We start from the raw sequence: 18,973 nt of genomic DNA, 5'->3' as shown, positions 1-18,973 counted from the left end.
TTTCTAGAGTTTTTGATGATGGCCAATCTGGCCGGTGTGAGATGATATCTCATTGTAGTTTTGATTTGCATTTCTCTAATGATTAATGATGTTGAGCATTCTTTCATGTGTTTGTTAGCAATCTGTATATCTTCTTTGGAGAAATGTCTGTTTAGGTCTTCTGCCCATTTTTGGATTGGGTTGTTTGTTTTTTTTTGTTATTGAGCTGCATGAGCTGCTTGTAAATTTTGGAGATTAATTCTTTGTCAGTTGCTTCATTTGCAAATATTTTCTCCCATTCTGAGGGTTGTCTTTTTGTCTTGTTTATGGTTTCCTTTGCTGTGCAAAAGCTTTTAAGTTTAATTAGGTCCCATTTGTTTATTTTTGTTTTTATTTCCATTTCTCTAGGAGGTGGGTCAAAAAGGATCTTGCTGTGATTGATGTCATAGAGTGTTCTGCCTATGTTTTCCTCTAAGAGTTTGATAGTGTCTGCCCTTATATTTAGGTCTTTAATCCATTTTGAGCTTATTTTTGTGTATGGTGTTAGGGAGTGTTCTAATCTCATACTTTTACATGTAGCTGTCCAGTTTTCCCAACACCACTTATTGAAGAGGCTGTCCTTTCTCCACTGTATATTCTTGCCTCCTTTATCAAAGATAAGGTGACCATATGTGCATGGGTTTATCTGTGGGCTTTCTATCCTGTTCCATTGATCTATATTTCTGTTTTTGTGCCAGTACCATACTGTCTTGATTACTGTAGCTTTGTAGTGTAGTCTGAAGTCAGGGAGCCTGATTCCTCCAGCTCCATTTTTTGTTCTCAATATTGCTATGGCTATTTCGGGGTCTTTTGTGTTTCCATACAAATTGTGAAGTTTTTTGTTCTAGTTCTCTGAAAAATGCTAGTGGTAGTTTGATAGGGATTGCATTGAATCTGTAGATTGCTTTGGGTAGTAGAGACATTTTCACAATGTTGATTCTTCCAATCCAAGAACATGGTATATCTCTCCATCTCTTTGTATCATCTTTAATTTCTTTCATCAGTGTCTTATACTTTTCTGCATACAGGTCTTTTGTCTCCTTAGGTAGGTTTATTCCTAGGTATTTTATTCTTTTTGTTGCAATGGTAAATGAGAGTGTTTTCTTAATTTCACTTTCAGATGTTTCATCATTAGTGTATAGGAATGCCAGAGATTTCTGTGCATTAATTTTGTATCCTGCTACTTTACCAAATTCATTGATTAGCTCTTTTAGTTTTCTGGTAGCATCTTTAGGATTTTCTACATATAGTATCATGTCATCTGCAAACAGTGACAGCTTTACTTCTTCTTTTCCGATTTGGATTCCTTTTATTTCCTTTTCTTCTCTGATTGCTGTGGCTAAAACTTCCAAAACTAGGTTGAATAAGAGTGGTGAGAGTGGGCAACCTTGTCTTGTTCCTGATCTTAGTGGAAATGGTTTCAGTTTTTCACCATTGAGGATGATGTTGGCTGTGGGTTTATCAGATATGGCCTTTATTATGTTGAGGAAAGTTCCCTCTGTGCCTACTTTCTGCAGGATTTTTATCCTAAACGGGTGTTGAATTTTGTCAAAAACTTTCTCTGCATCTATTGAGATGATCATAATATTTTTCTCCTTCAGTTTGTTAATATGGTTTATCACGTTGATTGATTTGCGTATATGGAAGAATCCTTGCAATCCTGGAATAAACCCCACTTGATCATGGTGTATGATCCTTTTAATGTGCTGTTGGATTCTGTTTGCTAGTATTTTGTTGAGGATTTTTGCATCTATGTTCATGAATGATATTGGCCTGTAGTTTTCTTTCTTTGTGACGTCTTTGTCTGGTTTTGGTATCAGGGTGATGATGGCCTCGTAGAATGAGTTTGGGGGTGTTTCTCCCTCTGCTATCTTTTGGAAGAGTTTGAGAAGGATAGGTGTTAGCTCTTCTCTAAATGTTTGATAGAATTCGCCTGTGAAGCAATCTGGTCCTGGGCTTTTGTTTGTTGGAAGATTTTTTTTTTTTTTTTTTTTTGTGGTACACGGGCCTCTCACTGTTGTGGCCTCTCCCGTTGCGGAACACAGGCTCTGGATGCACAGGCTCAGTGGCCATGGCTCACGGGCCCATCTGCTCCACGGCATGTGGGATCTTCCTGGACTGGGGCAACAAACCCGCATCCCCTGCATCGGCAGGTGGACTCTCAACCACTGCGCCACCAGGGAAGCCATGTTGGAAGATTTTTAATCAGTTTCAATTTCAGTGCTTGTAATTGGTCTGTTCATATTTTCTGTTTCTTCCTGATTCAGTCTTGGCAGGTTATGCATTTCTAAGAATTTGTCCATTTCTTTCAGGTTGTCCATTTTATTGGCATATAGTTGCTTGTAGTAATCTCATGATCTTTTGTATTTCTGCAGTGTCAGTTGTTACTTCTCTTTCATTTCTAATTCTATTCATTTGAGTCTTCTCCCTTTTTTTCTTGATGAGTCTGGCTAATGGTTATCAATTTTGTTTATCTTCTCAAAGAACTAGCTTTTAGTTTTATTGATCTTTGCTATCATTTTGTTCATTTCTTTTTCATTTTTTTCTGATCTGATCTTTATGATTTCTTTCCTTTTGCTAACTTTGGGGGGTTTTGTTCTTCTTTCACTAATTGCTTTAGGTGCAAGGTTAGGTTGTATATTCGAGATATTTCCTGTTTCTTAAGGTAGGATTATATTGCTATAAACTTCCCTCTTAGAACTGCTTTTGCTGCATCCCATAGATTTTGTGTTGTCATGTCTCCATTTTCATTTGTTTCTAGGTATTTTTTAAATTTTCTCTTTGTTTTCTTCAGTGATCACTTCGTTATTAAGTAGTGTATTGTTTAGCCTCCATGTGTTTGAATTTTTTACAGATCTCTTCCTGTAATTGATATCTAGTCTCATAGTGTCGTGATCAGAAAAGATACTTGATACAATTTCAATTTTCTTAAATTTAGCAAGGCTTGATTTGTGATCCAAGATATGATCTATCCTGGAGAATGTTCCATGAGCACTTGAGAAAAATGTGTATTCTGTTGTTTTTGGATGGAATGTCCTATAAATATCAATTAAGTCCATCTTGTGTAATGTATCATTTAAAGCTTGTGTTTCCTTATTTATTTTCATTTTGGATGATCTGTCCATAAGTGAAAGTGGGGTGTTAAAGTCCCCTACTATGATTGTGTTACTGTCGATTTCCCCTTTTAAGGCTGTTAGTATTTGCCTTATGTATTGAAGTCCTCCTGTGTTGGGTGCATAAATATTTACAGTTGTTATATCTTCTTCTTGGATCGACCCCTTGATCATTATGTAGTGTCCTTCTTTGTCTCTTGTAATAGTCTTTATTTTAAAGTCTATTTTGTGTGATATGAGAATTGCTACTCCAGCTTTCTTCTGATTTCCATTTGCATGGAATATCTTTTTCCATCCCCTCACTTTCAGCCTGTAAGTGTCCCTAGGTCTGAAGTGGGTCTCTTGTAGACAGCATATATATGGGTCTTGTTTTTGTATCCATTCAGCCAGTCTGTGTCTTTTGGTGGGAGCATTTAATCCATTTACATTTAAGGTAATTATCGATATGTATGTTCCTATTCCCATTTTCTTAATTGTTTTGCATTTGTTATTGTAGGTCTTTTTCTTCTCTTGTGTTTCTTTTTTTTTTTTTTTTTTTCGGTACGCGGGGCTCTTACTATTGTGGCCTCTCCCGTTGCGGAGCACAGGCTCTGGACGCGCAGGCCCAGTGGCCATGGCTCACGGGCCTAGCTGCCCTGCGGCATGTGGGATTTTCCCGGACTCAGGCGTGAACCCGTGTCCCGTGCATCGGCAGGTGGACTCTCAACCACTGCGCCACCAGGGAAGCCCTCTTGTGTTTCTTGCCTAGAGAAGTTCCTTTAGCATTTGTTGTAAAGCTGGTTTGGTTGTGCTGAACTCTCTCAGCTTTTGCTTGTCTGTAAAGGTTTTAATTTCTCCATCAAATCTGAATGAGATCCTTGCTGGGTAGAGTAATCTTGGTTGTAGGTTTTTCTCCTTCATCACTTTAAATATGTCCTGCCACTCCCTTCTGGCTTGCAGAGTTTCTGCTGAAAGATCAGCTGTTAACCTTATGAGGATTCCCTTGTGTGTTATTTGTTGTTTTTCCCTTGCTGCTTTTAATATGTTTTCTTTGTATTTAATTTTTGACAGTTTGATTATTATGTGTCTTGGCATGTTTATCCTTGGGTTTATCCTGTATGGGACTCTCTGTGCTTCCTGGACTTGATTAACTATTTCATTTCCCATTTTAGGGAAATTTTCAACTATAATCTCTTCACATATTTTCTCAGTCCCTTTCTTTTTCTCTTCTTCTTCTGGGACCCCTATAATTCGAATGTTGGTGTGTTTAATGTTGTCCCAGAGGTCTCTGAGACTGTCTTCAATTCTTTTCATTCTTTTTTCTTTATTCTGCTCTGCAGTAGTTATTTCCCCTATTTTATCTTCCAGATCACTTATCCGTTCTTCTGCCTCAGTTATTCAGCTATTGATTCCTTCTGGAGTATTTTTAATTTCATTTATTGTGTTGTTCATCCTTGCTTGTTTCCTCTTTAGTTCTTCTAGGTCCTTGTTAAATGTTTCTTGCATTTTCTCTATTCTATTTCCAAGGTTTCAGATCATCTTTACTATCATTATTCTGAATTCTTTTTCAGGTAGACTGCCTATTTCCTCTTCATTTGTTAGGTCAGGTGGGTTTTTATCTTTTTCCTTCATCTGCTGTGTGTTTTTCTGTCTTCTCATTTTGCTTATCTTACTGTGTTTGGGGTCTCCTTTTCCTTTTTGCAGGCTGCAGGTTCGTAGTTCCCATTGTTTTTTTTTTTTTTTTTTTTTTGTTCCCATTGTTTTTGGTGTCTGTCCCCATTGGCTGAAGTTGGTTCAGTGGGTTGTGTAGGTCTTCCCGGCAGAGGGGACTAGTGCTTGTGTTCTGGTGGATGAGGCTGGATCTTATCTTTCTGGTGGGTAGGTCCATGTCTAGTGCTGTGTTTTGGGGTGTCTGTGGCCTGATTATGATTTTAGGCAGCCTCTCTGCTAATGGGTGGGGTTATGTTCCTGTCTTGCTAGTTGTTTGGCATAGGGTGTCCAGCACTGTAGCTTGCTGGTCATTGAGTGAAGTTGGGTGTTGGTGTTGAGATGGAGATCTCTGGGAGATTTTCGCTGTTTGATATTACATGGAGCTGGGAGGTCTCTTGTGGGCCAGTGTCCTGAAGTTGGCTCTCCTACCTCAGAGGCACAGCACTGAATCCTGGCTGCAGCACCAAGAGCCTTTCATCCACATGGCTCAGAATAAAAGGGAGAAAAAGTAGAAAGAGAGAGAGAGGGAGGGAGGGAGGGAGGAAGGGAAGGAGGGAGGGAGGGGAAAGAGGTTAAAATAAGATAAAGTAAGATAAAATAAAGTTATTAAAGTAAAAAATAATTAAGAAAAAAAATTTTTTTAAGTAAAAAAAAAAAAAACCAATAAGAACAACAACAACAAAAAAACGGACGGAAAGAACCCTAGGACAAATGGTGAAAGCAAAGCTATACAGATGAAATCTCACACAGAAGCATGCACATACACACTCACAAAAAGAGGAAAAGGGGAAAAAATAATATATCTTGCTCTCAAAGTCCACCTCCTCAATTTGGGATGATTCGTTGTCTATTCAGGTTTTCCACCGATGTGTAGGGTACATCAGGTTGATTGTGAAGATTTAATCCGCTACTCCTGAGGCTGCTGGGAGAAATTTCCCTTTCTCTTCTTTGTTCGCACAGCTCCTGGGGTTCAGCTTTGGATTTGGCCCTGCCTCTGTGTATAGGTTGCCGGAGGGCGTCTGTTCTTTGCTCAGACGGGACGGGGTTAAAGGAGCAGCTGATTCAGGGGCTCTGGCTCACTCAGGCTGGGGGGAGGGAGGGGTTTGGAGTGTGGGCGAGCCTGCGGCGGCAGAGGCCAGCGTGATGTTGCACCAGCCTGAGGTGTGCCGTGCGTTCTCCCGGGGAAGTTGGCCGTGGATCATGGGACCCTGGCAGTGGCGGGCTGCACAGCCTCCCGGGAGGGGAGGTGTGGATAGTGACCTGTGCTCTCACATAGGCTTCTTGGCGGCAGCAGTGGCCTTAGTGTCTCATTCCCGTCTCTGGGGTCTGCGCTGATAGTCGCTGCTCTTGCCCGTTTCTGGAGTTCCTTTAAGTGGCGCTCTTAATCCCCTCTCCTCGCGCACCAGGAAACAAAGAGGGAAGAAAAAGTCTCGTGCCTCTTCAGCAGGTCCAGACTTTCTCTTGGACTCCCTCCCGGCTAGCCGTGGTGCACTAACCCCTTCAGGCTGTGTTTGTGCCACCAGTCCTCTCCCTGTGATCCGAGATCCAACCGAAGCCGGAGCCTCAGCTCCCAGCCCCCGCCCGTCCCGGCGGGTGAGCAGACAAGCCTCTCGGGCTGGTGAGTGCTGCTCGGCACCGATCCTCTGTGCGGGAATCTCTCCGCTTTGCCCCCGCACCCCTGTTGCTGTGCTCTCCTCCACGGTTCTGAAGCTTCCCCCCTCCGCCACCCACAGTCTCCGCCTGCAAAGGGGCTTCTAGTGTGTGGAAACCTTTCTTCCTTCACACCTCCGTCCCACTGGTGCAGGTGCCGTCCATATTCTTTTGTCTCTGTTTATTCTTTTTTCTTTTGCCCTACCGAGGTACGTGGGGAGTTTCTTGTCTTTTGGGAGGTCTGAGGTCTTCTGCCAGCGTTCAGTGGGTGTTCTGAAGGAGTTGTTCCACGTGTAGATGTATTTCTGATGTATCTATGGGGAGGAAGGTGATCTCCTAGTCTTACTCTTCTGCCGTCTTCCCAGCTCTCCCCAGCTCTGCTATTTTAACTCAAAAGTAACCATAGACAGTATAAAGAAGAATGAATGTGGTTGTGTTTCAATAAAACTTTATTTTCAAAAACAGGCAACCGGCTCTGTTTGGTCCATGAGCTATAGTTTGCTGACCCCTGAATGAGACCACGAGAGACCTCATCTTACATCTCCATATTGCTAGTAGCCTGTACAGTTCCTGGAACGTCTTCCATAAATATTTGTTGCATTAATGTTGAATGAATAAATGCTGCTTAAAGAATAATTAAAGGGCTTCCCTGGTGGCGCAGTGGTTGAGAGTCTGCCTGCGGATGCAGGGGATAAGGGTTCGTGCCCCAGTCCGCCTGCCGATGCAGGGGATAAGGGTTCGTGCCCCAGTCCGGGAAGATCCCACATGCCGCGGAGCGGCTGGGCCCGTGAGCCATGGCTGCTGAGCCTGTGCGTCCGGAGCCTGTGCTCTGCAACGGGAGAGGCCACAGCAGTGAGAGGCCCGCATACCGCAAAAAAAAAAAAAAAAAAGAATAATTAAAGAAAGGCATCTTTGTTGAGAATGTATTTTTATTTCTGCTCCCAATTTTTGTCTTCTTTAATCATCCCTTTAACCTCAGAATTAGCATCAGCAGTGTTTTGTTTTCTGTCAAAATAAATATACTTTAAAACCAGAACTATGCTGTAAAGAAGCCAGATGGATTAACTGATGAATGGATAAACAAATTATAATATATCCATACAATTGTATACTACTCAGCAGTAAAAAGGAATGAACTACTTACATATGTAACAACATGGATGCTTCTCAAACACATTATGCTAAATGAAAGAAGTCAGGCACGAAAGATGACACACTGTGTTATTTCATTTATATGACATTCTAGAAAAGGCAGAACTCTAGGAACATAAAGTAGGTTGGTCATTGCAGAGAGCCAAGTAGGAGGAGGATTGACTGCAGAGGGGTACATGAGAACTTCTGGGGTTGTTAGAAATATTTGATGTCTTGATTGTGATGATGGTGATGTGGTATAAATGATACCATGTATACATTGTAAACATTTGTTGAAACTCACCATACTGTGTACTGAAAATTGGTGAATTCTGTTGTATGTAAATTATGCCTCAGTAAAGCTTTAAGAAGAAACAAACTTGATCTGTATTGCCACTGCAGAATTATCATACCCTAAACTTAAGGAAACAGGTGTTTGTTTTCTTTAACTATGAAAATACAAAATGAAAATTAATGAAGTTTTAATTTTTTAAATTACAGAGACACAGCTAAGTTCCCCTGAAACTTTTGACCTTGAGAAAGAAGACTTTCCAGGTAGCAGAGAGACGGTGGATGAAGTAAGAATAATGGCAGATAAGGAGGTGAATATTACTTATTAATTTTTCTCAGTGTTTTCTTTCTACTGGTAGTCCTCTCTCTGATGCAATATTGACCTTGGATGAAAAGATTTAGGTGACAGAGGGTTAGGCTTTTATCTCAGATTCTTAAAAATGAGTTCACTATTTCTAAAATAACAGTAGTTACCAATTCTTCAGTATTTTAATATGCTTTATTATTTCTGGTACAGATGGGGAAATGGAGGTTTAGGATGTTTGCTCAATTTGGTCAAATTCAAACTGCTAATAATGGTAGAACCAGAATTTGAGCACAGATTTGTCTCCAAAGTCCTGGAGTATTTTCCATTATATACTGATAAGTAACAGAGATGAACAGTCTTGGAAAAAGTCACTACATTTATATTATGACCTAACTTTCAGCCCTAATTTTGAGACGTGATCAGAAATGCAAACTCAGGATAGCAGCGTGATAAAGTAGGCAAATCTCTATTTGCACTATTACCTTTCCTAACTTCAATATCTGACATTAACCATAAAGCTGATTGACACAAGTTCATATTTCTGATAAGATTCAGTGTATATTTTTTCATATTGAGTCTGACAAAACAACTTAAATACCAAGAACTCTTTTAAAAAATTCAAAATCTTTAAAATTTGTTGTTGTGAAAAGCAGCCTGAGAATTAAACTAGTTTTTCTATGAAAATAAATTTTTTGGTTACGTATGTTTATACTATTTTATCCTGAGCAATTTAAAAAAGCTTCATTCTGTTATTCCTTTTTATACTCTAGGGTTTTTTTGAAAACAGTTTTTACAGTGGAAGTTAGATTCCTTTCCTAGTTTCTGCACTGCAGGTAACTGGGTAGAAATTCTGCTTTCATGAATCATGCACACTGTTTGGTTCCCTGGAACCTGATCTGTCACAGCTGACAGACCAAGATTCCCTGATGCCAGTGGTGTTAGGAAAGATGAGGACGCTCCCTACATCAGAGCTACTGAGGATAGATCCTGCTAGATAATGTCAAAATGGCCTCCGGTTCTTTTCCTAGGGAGGGACCAGAACCTTCTAAATGGGGATGGGGGAACAGAGTGTTATTAACATAGTTATCCTAACATGCATAGGAAGCCCTGCAAGCCCTTAGTTAATTGAGGCTGATTTCTTACCCATCCGTGACTGCAAAGGAAACTATTCTTTGTTTGGGGCAAAGAGCATGAACCCTATTTAGAAGTTATATATGTCTGCAGCACTACACATCAAATGGATGGAATCTTATGGTCTTTTTCACATTGAATGTACTCTTTTTGGTGTTGCTATTTGCTGATATCTGTGGATACTCTAAACAGTCTTAGAAGTTTCCATTAAGAGAAGTTAGAGGGCTTCCCTGGTGGCGCAGTGGTTGAGAGTCTGCCTACTGATGCAGGGGATGTGGGTTCGTGCCCCGGTCTGGGAGGATCCTGCGTGCTGTGGACGGCTAGGCCTGTGGGCCATGGCCGCTGGGCCTGCACGTCCGGAGCCTGAGAGGCCTGCGTACCGCAAAAAAAAAAAAAGAAGAAGTTAGATACTGTAGTTTTTGAGTCATTGCACAATCACTAGTTACAAATCACTTATTAGAAAGATAGAATCTGGGCGTTTTATGTGTGCACAGTGATAGTATCATAATGGGTAAGGACTCTTGCCCTTGGAATCTGTGTATCAGGTCATCTGCCTTAAAATTTCTTGTTTATTGGAAGGTGGTATGGTGTAGTGCAAGGAGCTTGAGCATTGGAATTAGAAGACATGGCTTTGAATCCCAACCCCGCCACCTTGGGCAGGTTAATTAATTGTTTTATTCATTTATTTGGCAGATATTATGGTGTGTCAGTCATTGTTTTAGAGTCTTGAGATATAAGGTAAATAAGAAAAAAACAATCCCTGCCCTCAAAGGGACACATAAATAGATAATTATAATGTGATCTGACAAATGTAATGTTAGAGAGATGCCTAGGGTATTAGGGGAACGTAGGAGAAGAATACTTCTTCATTTATAAAATGGAGACAAAAAATAGCCTATTTTATTGGGTTGCTCTGAAGATTAAATTAGGTAAAGAATATAAAACACATAGTAGGAGTTGACACAAGTAGAAATATGCATGTGGAACTGCTTTGTAATGCATTGTGGCTGTTCAGTGATATTAGCTGACTAATGACAGAGAACTGCTTGACAGTATTTGAGGTATTTGGAATATCTTTGCCGGAACTGTAGTCCCTCTTGATTTGATTTTCTGCAATGGTCAGATTCCTTTGGAAATAATATTTTTGAAATAGCTTGCTTGAGATTTTCCCTTAGTTGGGGGTCTCAGATATTCTGTACTCTGAAGGCTTAATAGACTTTATTCAGACTCAAATACTGTTGACCCTTGAACAATGAGGAGTGAGGGATGCCAGCTGTTCGTGCAGTTGAAAATCCATGTATAACTTACAGCGGGCCCTTGGTATCTGTATTTTCCCCCTATCTGTGGTTCCATATCTGAGAATTCAGCCAACCACAGATCATTTAGTACTGTAGTATTTACTGTTGAAAAACATTTGTATATAAGTGGACCTGTGCAACTTTTAGTCAGTTTAATCAGTTGGTTTTTAAGTTAATGGTGTTAAGTAAACTGTCTATGGTAAGAGGGGAAAGATCTAAACAGTTTTCTAAGCTACAAATAAACCTGGTGGGGAATGGGTGGGGGAGTTGGTGACTATAGGACATACTCTCATTTTTATTGGGTCCATTTCTTGAGATGAGGTTTCTTTTCAGGCCAGAAAGTAAAGGCCAACCTTTAAGAGATCATGATTTGGTGTCCAAGTACTTCTTTTGAGAAATAAATTTATAGTATTTTAAAAGAAGTGGAAGCATCTCTGCAGAGACCCAGTCCCTAACTACATAGTCCTCATAAGAGCTTCTTCACTTGTATTTTTTCCTCTTGAGGCTTCTCCATTGTAGCTAATATTTAAATAGACCTTTTTAATGGTGCTGGGAAAAAACTTAGGTTAATATAAAAATGTTCAGAAACCTTCTGGGTTGCCTATGAATGTGATTGGAAGTAGGCTTGTATTCACAATAAAACAAAAATAGATTGATTTTTCTCCCTCTTGAATACTACATTAATAGTTGGAGGTACCTTCTCTGCATTTTATAGAGCTGGTAATGAATACAAAGGGGTGTAGTACTGGGTGTGAGCACCAGTGACATTCATGTCATACAACATTTCTGTGCTTAGTGAACTTCAGAATGCCAAGTAACTGCTTAACTGCCACTAACTTTCAGTAACTCAAGACTACTTGCAAATTATAGGGTATATTGATTTTTCTCCCCTCTGCTCAGGTGGCTTTGCATTCACAAGACAACTTGTTCTTGTAAAATTTGTGAACAGAGGAACCTGGGTTTGTAAGAATCTCAGTTACTAAGCTTGGAATAAAAAAACACCTAGAACTTCCAGACCCACTGGACTTGCCCCACATACTAGAGAAGAATAATAGAACCAGAGAGTCTCCCAATACCTGGCAGAGTCAGCTTCCAGAAACAAAGTGGAGAGGAGGGGTGCTTTCTGTTTTTGCCACACCGTGGTGGAATACTGAGAGTTTTGATGCCACAAAGGCCTGGGTTTGAGTCTACATTGTCCAGTTACTCACTTTGTGATCAGCAGGTTACTTTGCCTTTCCAAGCCTCAATTTCCTCTTCTCTAATACTGGAGCTAGTGATACCTGTGCCAATTGGGTTGTTGTGAAGGATAGTTATGGAAAATGCTTGGCCAAGCCTGGCATAGTATAGGAACTCAATCACTCTTAGTTCCTTTATCATCTTTCTTTTTCCCCTTCCTTTTAAAGTAAAAGGCAGGTATGTGTTGAAAACAATGTTCTCTGGCAGTTGTAGAAATCATTTTACTTGGTATTTATTTAGATGACCTGTTTCCCTCTCTGCTGGATTACATTCACAGGTGGTAAATTTTAGGGATGGCTTAAACTTAGAGACTAAAAGAAAAAAAAAAACCACCCCAGTTGGCTCAGAGCTCAAATTATCTACCTACTGCAGTTTTGGTCCTATTTTGTTCTTGTATCAGAAGAGGGTTTATTTTTTTTCCCGTAGTAAGGCATAATGACGGCCCAGGTGCTCCTTGCTCTTAAATGGAAGCAGTGACTATGCAGGACAGTTTCATATTGATTGGATAGGACATGCTGTCCTTTGAATCAGGTGTTAGGCAGTAGTGCTGCAGTGCTCACACATACTATAGAATTAATCACTGCAGAGTTCTTGACTCTGACCTGTAAAGGTAAAATAAAACTGCCTCTGAGAGACTGGGAACTGTAGGAAAAATGATGACTACAAAACACTGAGAAGGGAGTAAGAATGACTTTGTCAGAATTGTCTTAATGATTTCTTCAGGGCTTCTTAAATATTTGGGTCTTAGTTGTGTTTCCTCTTTCAGCCCAAAAGTCACAAATAAAACACAAGAAGTGGTTTGTTTTACTGGTATAAGCTGAGACCTAGGTTCTTAAACTTATTTTAGTTGTGTTGCTTGTGCTTAGAGCTCTTTTTTTCTTTCCCCCTAACTCTTGATATCCGAAGTCACTTACAGTGATCACAGTTCTTTGTGTGTGTGTGTGTGTGTAATTAATTCTTTTTTGTCTTTCAGTTTTATTGAGATATAATTTACATACAGCACTGTGTAAGTTTAAGGGGTACAGCATAATGATTTGACTTACATGCATAGTTAAATGATTTTCACAGTAAGTTTAGTAAACATGCATAATCTCATATAAATACAAAATTAAAGAAATAGAAATTTTTTTTTTTCCTTGTGATGAGAACTCTTTAGGATTTACTCTCAACTTTCTAATATATAACAAACAACAGCGTTAATTATATTATCACACTACATTACAGCCCTAGTACTTATTTATGTTACAGTTAGGAGTTTGTACCTTTTGACTGCCTTCACAGTTCTTTTGTGAGATTGAAAAAGTGTCTTTTTAAAAAAAATTATTTATTTTATTTACTTTTGGCTGTGTTGGGTCTTTGTTGCTGCGTGCGGGTTTTCTCTAAGTTGCGGCGAGCGGGGGCTACTCTTCATTGTGGTGTGCGGGCTTCTCATTGTGGTGGCTTCTCTTGTTGCGGAGCACAGGCTCTAGGCATGCAGGTTTCAGTAGCTGTGGCACGTGAGCTCAGTAGTTGTGGCTTGCGGGCTTAGTTGCTCCGTGGCATGTGGGATCTTCCTGGACCAGGGCTCAAACCCGTGTCCCCTGCGCTGGCAGGCGGATTCTTAACCAGTGTGCCACCAGGGAAGTCCCTGAAAAAGTGTCTTTAAGATGCTGTTGATAATACAAACTGAAACACAGCAGACACAGCATACTGACCCAACGAGGACAGCACCTTGCAGTGTGATAGAGAGGAATGCTGTCAGGTTTTGGAGCCACATAGTCCTTGGTTTGAATTTCAGCTGTGCCACTTATTTATTCTGTAACTTTGGGCAAGTTACTTTACTGTTTTGGACAACACTTTTCTCAAGTGTAAAAAGAGTGTGTTCGTACCTTTGTAAGAATGAGTATTACATGCAGAGTGCTTAGCACATAGTAGGCAGGCACTGAATAAGTATTATTCAGTATAATAAATAAATATTAACTATATTAGTGTATCTCCCAATCTGCTGTCCTGAATTTGGCAAACTGATTGGTATCACCTCATTGAAAATAAGTGGAATATAAGAGTCTTGCAGTTCTTTTTGGGAAAAGATACTTTATAAAGTAAAGCTAGTACAATTGCCATTTGTCATGTTCTTCAGGTTCTTCAGGTTGATAACAGGGAAGATGCTGAGAAGGAAATACCTACTACTACCTTCTCATCTAGTACCCAGGTGTCCTGCCCACTATGTGACCAAGGCTTCCCACCCACAAAGATCGAGCTACATGCCATGTACTGCAATGGGCTGATGGGTCAAGATACAGGTAAAGCCAGATTCCTTTCTTCAACTGGGTGGTGGTTTTGTAATCCTATACAATACAGTGCAACAGACAACTCTTCTTCAGTGTTAAAGTTTGTTTTTAAAAAAATCTAGCTCATTATCTAGTGCTTTTCACGTTCTTTATTACTTTATACTATTTTGTTGCACATACCTCAGGACAAGGGGAAGGGAAAAATCTTTCATCTTTCAATGTTTCACACTTATTCTTTGCTATAGGCAGGCCAGAGATCATTGTTATCCCATGGACCTTGAATTTCTATTTATATATTCAAATATTGAAACTCCTATGGAACTTGAGGAACTAAGTTCTAGAGTTGCCTGTTTTTCATTCAAAATAAGTCCCGTGTGTGTGTGTGTGTGTGTGTGTGTGTGTGTGTGTGTGTAAATTCTACCTAAAGATAGTTAACAGCTGAAAGATATCACCAATTTCCATTCATGTCCTGCATGTCTCTGCTGCATCACCCTGGAGGTGTTGGTTCTCTCTCGAAGAGTGCACAAAAGGCCTTGGTTTTGGTGCAGTGTGACATATTGGGCAGGAGAATCTGCTTGTTCATCACAGCCCTTGAAATACCACCCCTGATCTTGCCTTTCTGTTTACGACTTTAAACTCTAAGTATAATAGAATCCGCACAACTCTGTGGTCTAACATGTCGAATGTAACCATAACTTAGATGATTAGAAGTGTTGCAACATTTTTCTCAGTGCTACTTGGTTCCCATAATTTAGATATATTTAATCTGAAATTGTATTATTGTGAGGTGTTTTATATGTTAAGATTTCCAGGAAAGAAAGGCACATGTTATTTAATTTTTCTGAAGTTATATACTTCTTATTAATTAAATAAGGAAGTACCTAAACTTATAATTTAAATAAATTTGTTGATTTTTCTGATTGTAAAGTAGTACCTGTTCATTGTAGTATGAAAAATAATAATGGCTTACATTTATTGAGTACTTGAAATGAGTCAGGAATTATTTACATAAATGAGACCATGCCACACGTGTGTAATTCTGCAATTTGCCTTTTTAAATTTATCAGTAAATTTAGATCTTTCTATGTGCAGGTATATTTTTTACATAGTTGAGATCTGACTGTATGTAAAATTCTGTTTTGTTTTTTTCTACTTACAGCATAAAAATTTCCCCATGTCACTAAAAGTTATATGTAAAAATATTTTTAATGCTTATATAATATTCTGTAATCCAGATGGTGTCCCCTGCATCGGCAGGCGGACTCTCAACCACTATACCACCAGGGAAGCCCCCACAGCCTAATGTTTTAATCTTTGGTAAAAGGAAGCCTCTCCTACAGTGGAGGGGAAAGAGTTACACATAACCCAGGCTGGGAGAACATTAGCCCAATGCCTAAGAGGCTGGAATAAGAGGGAAGACTTCCCTGCCAGAGCTAAGTATTCAGCTTTCCCCTCCTTCCTGTTTTTCCCTGAATCTGATCCTAGACATGCTTGTTTGGCTGTGTAAAAGAAATAGTAATTAGAGTCATTTACATGAAGTGTCTTCCATTTATGCCTAGTTACCGTGCAGCACAATAACAATTATGCATATCATTAAATGTGTCTGATTAACTTTGTTGTAAGTTTTATTTTATTATAATACTACACTCTGGTTAAGTTGGCTCAGTCTGCTCAGTTTGTTGCTCAATGACATGGCTATCTGTTCACAACTGTGGAAAAATTAGAGGGAGTGTCCTTTAAAGGCATTGTTTGAAGGGAGATGATTTGCTAAAGTAATCTAGACTGGGACAAAAGCAGGTTGCCTTTGCATTTGCTTTTTGGAAAATGTCTTTGAGACCATTTTCATTTAAACACCTGGGAAGAATAAAGATCTTCATTTACTCATCCAGTAAATACTTATTAAATGCCTACTACATGCCAGATATAGTGAACAGAATATACAGAGTCTGTGTTCTCAGAGAGCTTATATTCTAGTAGTGGGATACTATTAGAATAAACAGGTAAACATATAATATGTCATGTTGATAAGTATTTTAGAGGAAAAAAAGAAATCGGAGGAAGAGGGGAATAGGGAGTATTGAGGTCAGGAGGTGGCAGTTTAAAATAGGTGGTGTGGAAGTTTCCATTGAGAAGGTGACATTTGAACAGAGACCTAAAGGAAGTGAGGGAATAAGCTAAGAGAATTTCGAGTGGAGAGGAGAATGTTACAGGCAGAGGGAACAGTAAGTTCAAAGACCCTGAGGTATGAGCAGGCTTGGTGTATATGGGGAATGACAAAGAAGCCAGGGCAGCTGCAGTAGAGTAAGTGAGGGAGAGATTAACAATGAGACCAGAGAGGTAATTGGGGAGGGGACAGGTAGACAGATCACATAGGGCTCTTAGGACATTAGTGAGGACTTTAGCTTTTAAAGGAGGAAACATTGGAGGGGTTTGAGCAAAAAATGAATTAATATTTGAACAAGGGATCACTCTGGCTGCTGTGTGAATAGATTGTTGGGTGACAAGGGTGGAACCTGGGAGAACAGCCAACGTTTTATTTTTGGTAATAAGATAGAGTGGGAGAAACGGAACTAGGTAGATCTGGACTTAAATTTCAGCTGTAATACTTGTCAGCTGGGTAATGCTTGACAAATTATCTTACTCTTTGAGGATCAGGTGCCTCATTTGTAAAATTAGTCTAACATCATTAGGATTGTCATGGGAATCACAGATAAAGCACCCAGCACTGAGTCTAGATTGTTTTAGATATTCAGTAAATGGTAGCTACTGTTATTATTGAATATTTTTCTTGCCTGTGTAGTCTTTTTGAAGTCTGTGTGCTAATACAATACATTAAGGATAAGCCATCAGCCAGCTAGAGCTAAGGGAAAGATGAAAGGCAAGGAAAGGCATTAGAGTCAAAGTGCTAAGTATAAGTTTAGTGAGAAATAGATCATAGGAGAGTTAGGAAAGCTGAAGGCATTAACCTTATACACTTTGGGCCTAGATACAGAGGTGTGGATATTGCCAGGAGTGGATTTTCTCTCCATGGATATTTCTTGGAAACATAATGGTGCGTAAGTAGATGGGTAGAGATATCAAATCTCTTAATAGAGATTTGTCTGAGAGCTGTCAGAGAAGGACTGGGACCTAGAATAGGCTTGACTTGGGTGAGTCAGCAAAAATCAGAAGACCCAATCATCTCTAAGTAACAAATTTCTTAAATTAGAGTTGACTTTTTCTGTTTTATATATCTGTACTTACCTACCTGAATGTAATCTGTACCCCATTCAGTCTTCTCACTTGTATTAATGTGGCTTTTGTGGTACCCAGGAGGATTAAGTATATCACTATTGACAGCTAACTACTGAGGTATTAACAATTGGGAAGTAGCATAGGTTTAGTAGAAATAACATGGATTATGGGGACAGACTGACCTGTGAGAAGATATACAAATCCAAACAAAGTGAGATTACAGTGCAGTTGGATAGATAAGACATACACATGAATAACTGTAATGCAAGGTCAAAACTACTAAGGGGCATAATGATAAATTCCTGTGGTGTTTCAGAAGAAATGTGATTAGAAGGAAGGGCATTAATGTAAAATAGCAGTAGGCAAAACTCACATAAATAGAAAAACATGAAGGGTCTACAAGAAAGAGCATGCCATTCAGTATGGTTGTAGTATGGGCATTATTAAAATAAATAGTAGGCAATTGGAGAATGACAAACATAACTTGAGTTATATGGGTTAATACAGGGCAAAGTTTTTTTCAACTTGTAAAATAATTATTTATGTGTTTGCTCCAGTAAAATGTAGGACTCTTTTGGGTGCATATGTTGGAAAAACAATTCAAGTAATCTGAAGCAGAAAAGAGAGGTTAGTTTTCATAATAATTGGGAAGCCTGGGATAGGCTTTAGGCAGAGCCGGATCTAGGGGCTGAGATGGTGTGTCTCTCCATCTTTTGGCTCCATTTGTCTCTATTCAATAGATAGGCCTTTTTTTTTTTTTTTTTTTTTTTTTAAGGGGCAAGCAAAGCGTCTGCCAGCAGCCATAGGCTTTTAGCCTTTAATGGAAAGAAGGAGTTCTTTCTCCTGAGACCACAAGTCAGTCTAGAGAAAGACTCTGTCTTTATTTAAGTGTCCACCCCTGCTTTAGTCACTCTTACCAAGTGGATGGTTATGTATCATATATAAGTCAGAACAAATAATGGAAAACCCTATTAGTATCTGTCAGAAAATTCTATCATTCCTAATAATAGAAAATACCATTTTAATTAATGTAATTAATTATTAAATGGGTTTAACATGTAAGGTTTCTTTTTCTCTCATATCCAGATGTCTAGAGTGAGGCAGTGGCTCAGTGATGTAATGAGAACCTAAGCTTTTCTCTTTTGGCTCTACAGTCCTGTACTTGTAGCTTCTTGACTTATTGTTTCACGATGGCTGTTAACATCTCTAGACCTTACATCTGTGTTCCAGGCAGGAAGAAGAACAAAGAATAAAGGAGTATTGGCTGTAGATTGTGACTGCTGCAATCTAATAACTCATTCCTATAATCTCGTGGAATTGAGTTTATTCCAAATTGTGGTAGAATTAGGTCAGTTATAAATTTAGTGTTCATGTCTTTATGTGTATAAAATTTAACATCTTTGAAGTCATTGATTAATTTGCTTCTTACAGTGATTCAACTTAAAAATTTTCACATCCTGCTGTTAATGAAGTATTGTGTTAGGTGCTGGGAATGCTCACAAGGTAATAAGGTATATGATACAGAGTTGAATGGGACCCCAAATTTGTATTCAGGGAATTCACAGTCCAGTGAGACAAACAGACTTGGGAACGACTAAATATGAT

At 39.2% G+C, this 18,973-nt stretch overlaps 1 protein-coding gene across 5 annotated transcripts in view; it reads left to right on the top strand.

Annotated features, from left to right (window-relative positions):
* The window catches only part of UIMC1 (ubiquitin interaction motif containing 1), a 194,844-nt gene that overhangs the window by 138,643 nt on the left and 37,228 nt on the right, over positions 1 to 18,973 (top strand). For all 5 annotated transcript variants that reach the window (XM_067031939.1, XM_067031943.1, XM_067031942.1 and 2 more), the window contains exons 9-10: positions 8,103 to 8,203; positions 13,984 to 14,146. In XM_067031939.1, the coding sequence (XP_066888040.1) occupies positions 8,103 to 8,203; positions 13,984 to 14,146 (264 nt within the window). The remainder of the gene's footprint in view (positions 1 to 8,102; positions 8,204 to 13,983; positions 14,147 to 18,973) is intronic.

This window comes from Kogia breviceps, chromosome 4 (genome assembly GCF_026419965.1).
Source record: "Kogia breviceps isolate mKogBre1 chromosome 4, mKogBre1 haplotype 1, whole genome shotgun sequence".
In the NCBI taxonomy this organism is placed as follows: Eukaryota; Metazoa; Chordata; class Mammalia; order Artiodactyla; family Physeteridae; genus Kogia; species Kogia breviceps.
This window is presented reverse-complemented; position numbering and strand designations above follow the sequence as displayed.